The following is a 1,171-nucleotide window of genomic DNA, read 5'->3' on the forward strand; positions in this document are numbered from 1 at the left end:
CCTGTCCCCTCACCACTCCCCCCCCGCACACTTCTCGCTCTGCCTCTCTCTCCTCCCCGCCCCCAAAACAAACGCGCACGGGCAAGCGCACAGCAACAAGAAGCGCGTGCACACGCAGCAGCAACAAAGACATCCCTTTGCCAGGACTCGACTCCCCTCCGCTCTCCCACTCGCTCACCCTCGCCGCCCTCCTCGCCAGCTCCGCTGCGCCATCTCGACCCCCTTGCCATTTCACCCCCCCCGTCCACATCTACTTTACATCCGTTTTCCGGTGTGAGCGTGCGAAGATGACTTACAGGATCGGCATGCTTCTCTATGCCCTCCTCCAGTTCTTCGCGTTTCTCTTGGTGCTGGTGGGCACGCCGATCGACATGTTTCGTCCACATGGTACGAGCAGGTTCTGCAGCACTCCGTGTCTGACCTTGTGGGGTTACAAGAACGAATGCTTCAACACCGCTTACGATTCGTGGGCGGACGATCTGTGGGCGAACTGCTCGAACCGCCGCCTCCAGTTCCGCGTTGCCCAGGCACTCGCTGTCATTTCCATCGTCGTGTACGGCTTGGCTTTCATCCTCGGCTTCATTATGCTGTTCTGCTGCTTTTGCCTCCGCTGGGTCTGCCTGACGCTCAACATCCTTGGCTTCGGCACCTTGGGCGTCGTCTGGGCGCTCATGGTGGTGGCCTACTACAAGGATGACGGCAGAGATTGTCCGAGGCTGAGCGACCGTTATCACTTCGGTGCTGGTTTTGCTCTCTTCGTGTCCACATGGTGCAGAGATATATTCAGTATTATCTCTCTGCTTCTTTGCTGCCACTCCGCAGACTCAGGGAAGCGGAAAGTCGCGAACCAAAATCAAAAGGAACAGTAGGAGGAAGAGCGCAGGAGGAAGCGGCGCTCATGTCAGCGAGAGAGGGCGCTAGGGCTGCTGGTTCCGGTCTCTGCCTCGCACCGGCTTCTCTCTCGCGCTGCCCTCTCGTGCGTGCGCGTGCGGCGCGCCCCACGCGCTCTCGAGGCGGCGCAGACGTGCTCCCACACACACGCACAGGCCCCAGCACACAGCCCGAGGAGCCGCTCTCGCTCCCATTGTCCTCGCGTCTCTTCTCGAGCGCTTTCCTCCATCTCAACCGTTATGGCGGTGTGCGCGAATATGCTCTGACGTGTGGATGGCGG

At 60.4% G+C, this 1,171-nt stretch overlaps 1 protein-coding gene across 1 annotated transcript; it reads left to right on the top strand.

Annotated features, from left to right (window-relative positions):
* Window positions 1-287: 287 nt before the first annotated feature.
* On the top strand, window positions 288-869 carry LDBPK_080780 (amastin-like protein; the record flags this gene model as incomplete). The annotated part of the gene is made up of 1 exon (XM_003858592.1): window positions 288-869. One exon carries the CDS (start codon window positions 288-290, stop codon window positions 867-869), a length of 582 nt encoding a protein of 193 aa, XP_003858640.1.
* Window positions 870-1,171: the final 302 nt, after the last annotated feature.

The sequence above is a fragment of the Leishmania donovani genome, chromosome 8 (genome assembly GCF_000227135.1).
Source record: "Leishmania donovani BPK282A1 complete genome, chromosome 8".
Classification (NCBI taxonomy): Eukaryota; Euglenozoa; class Kinetoplastea; order Trypanosomatida; family Trypanosomatidae; genus Leishmania; species Leishmania donovani.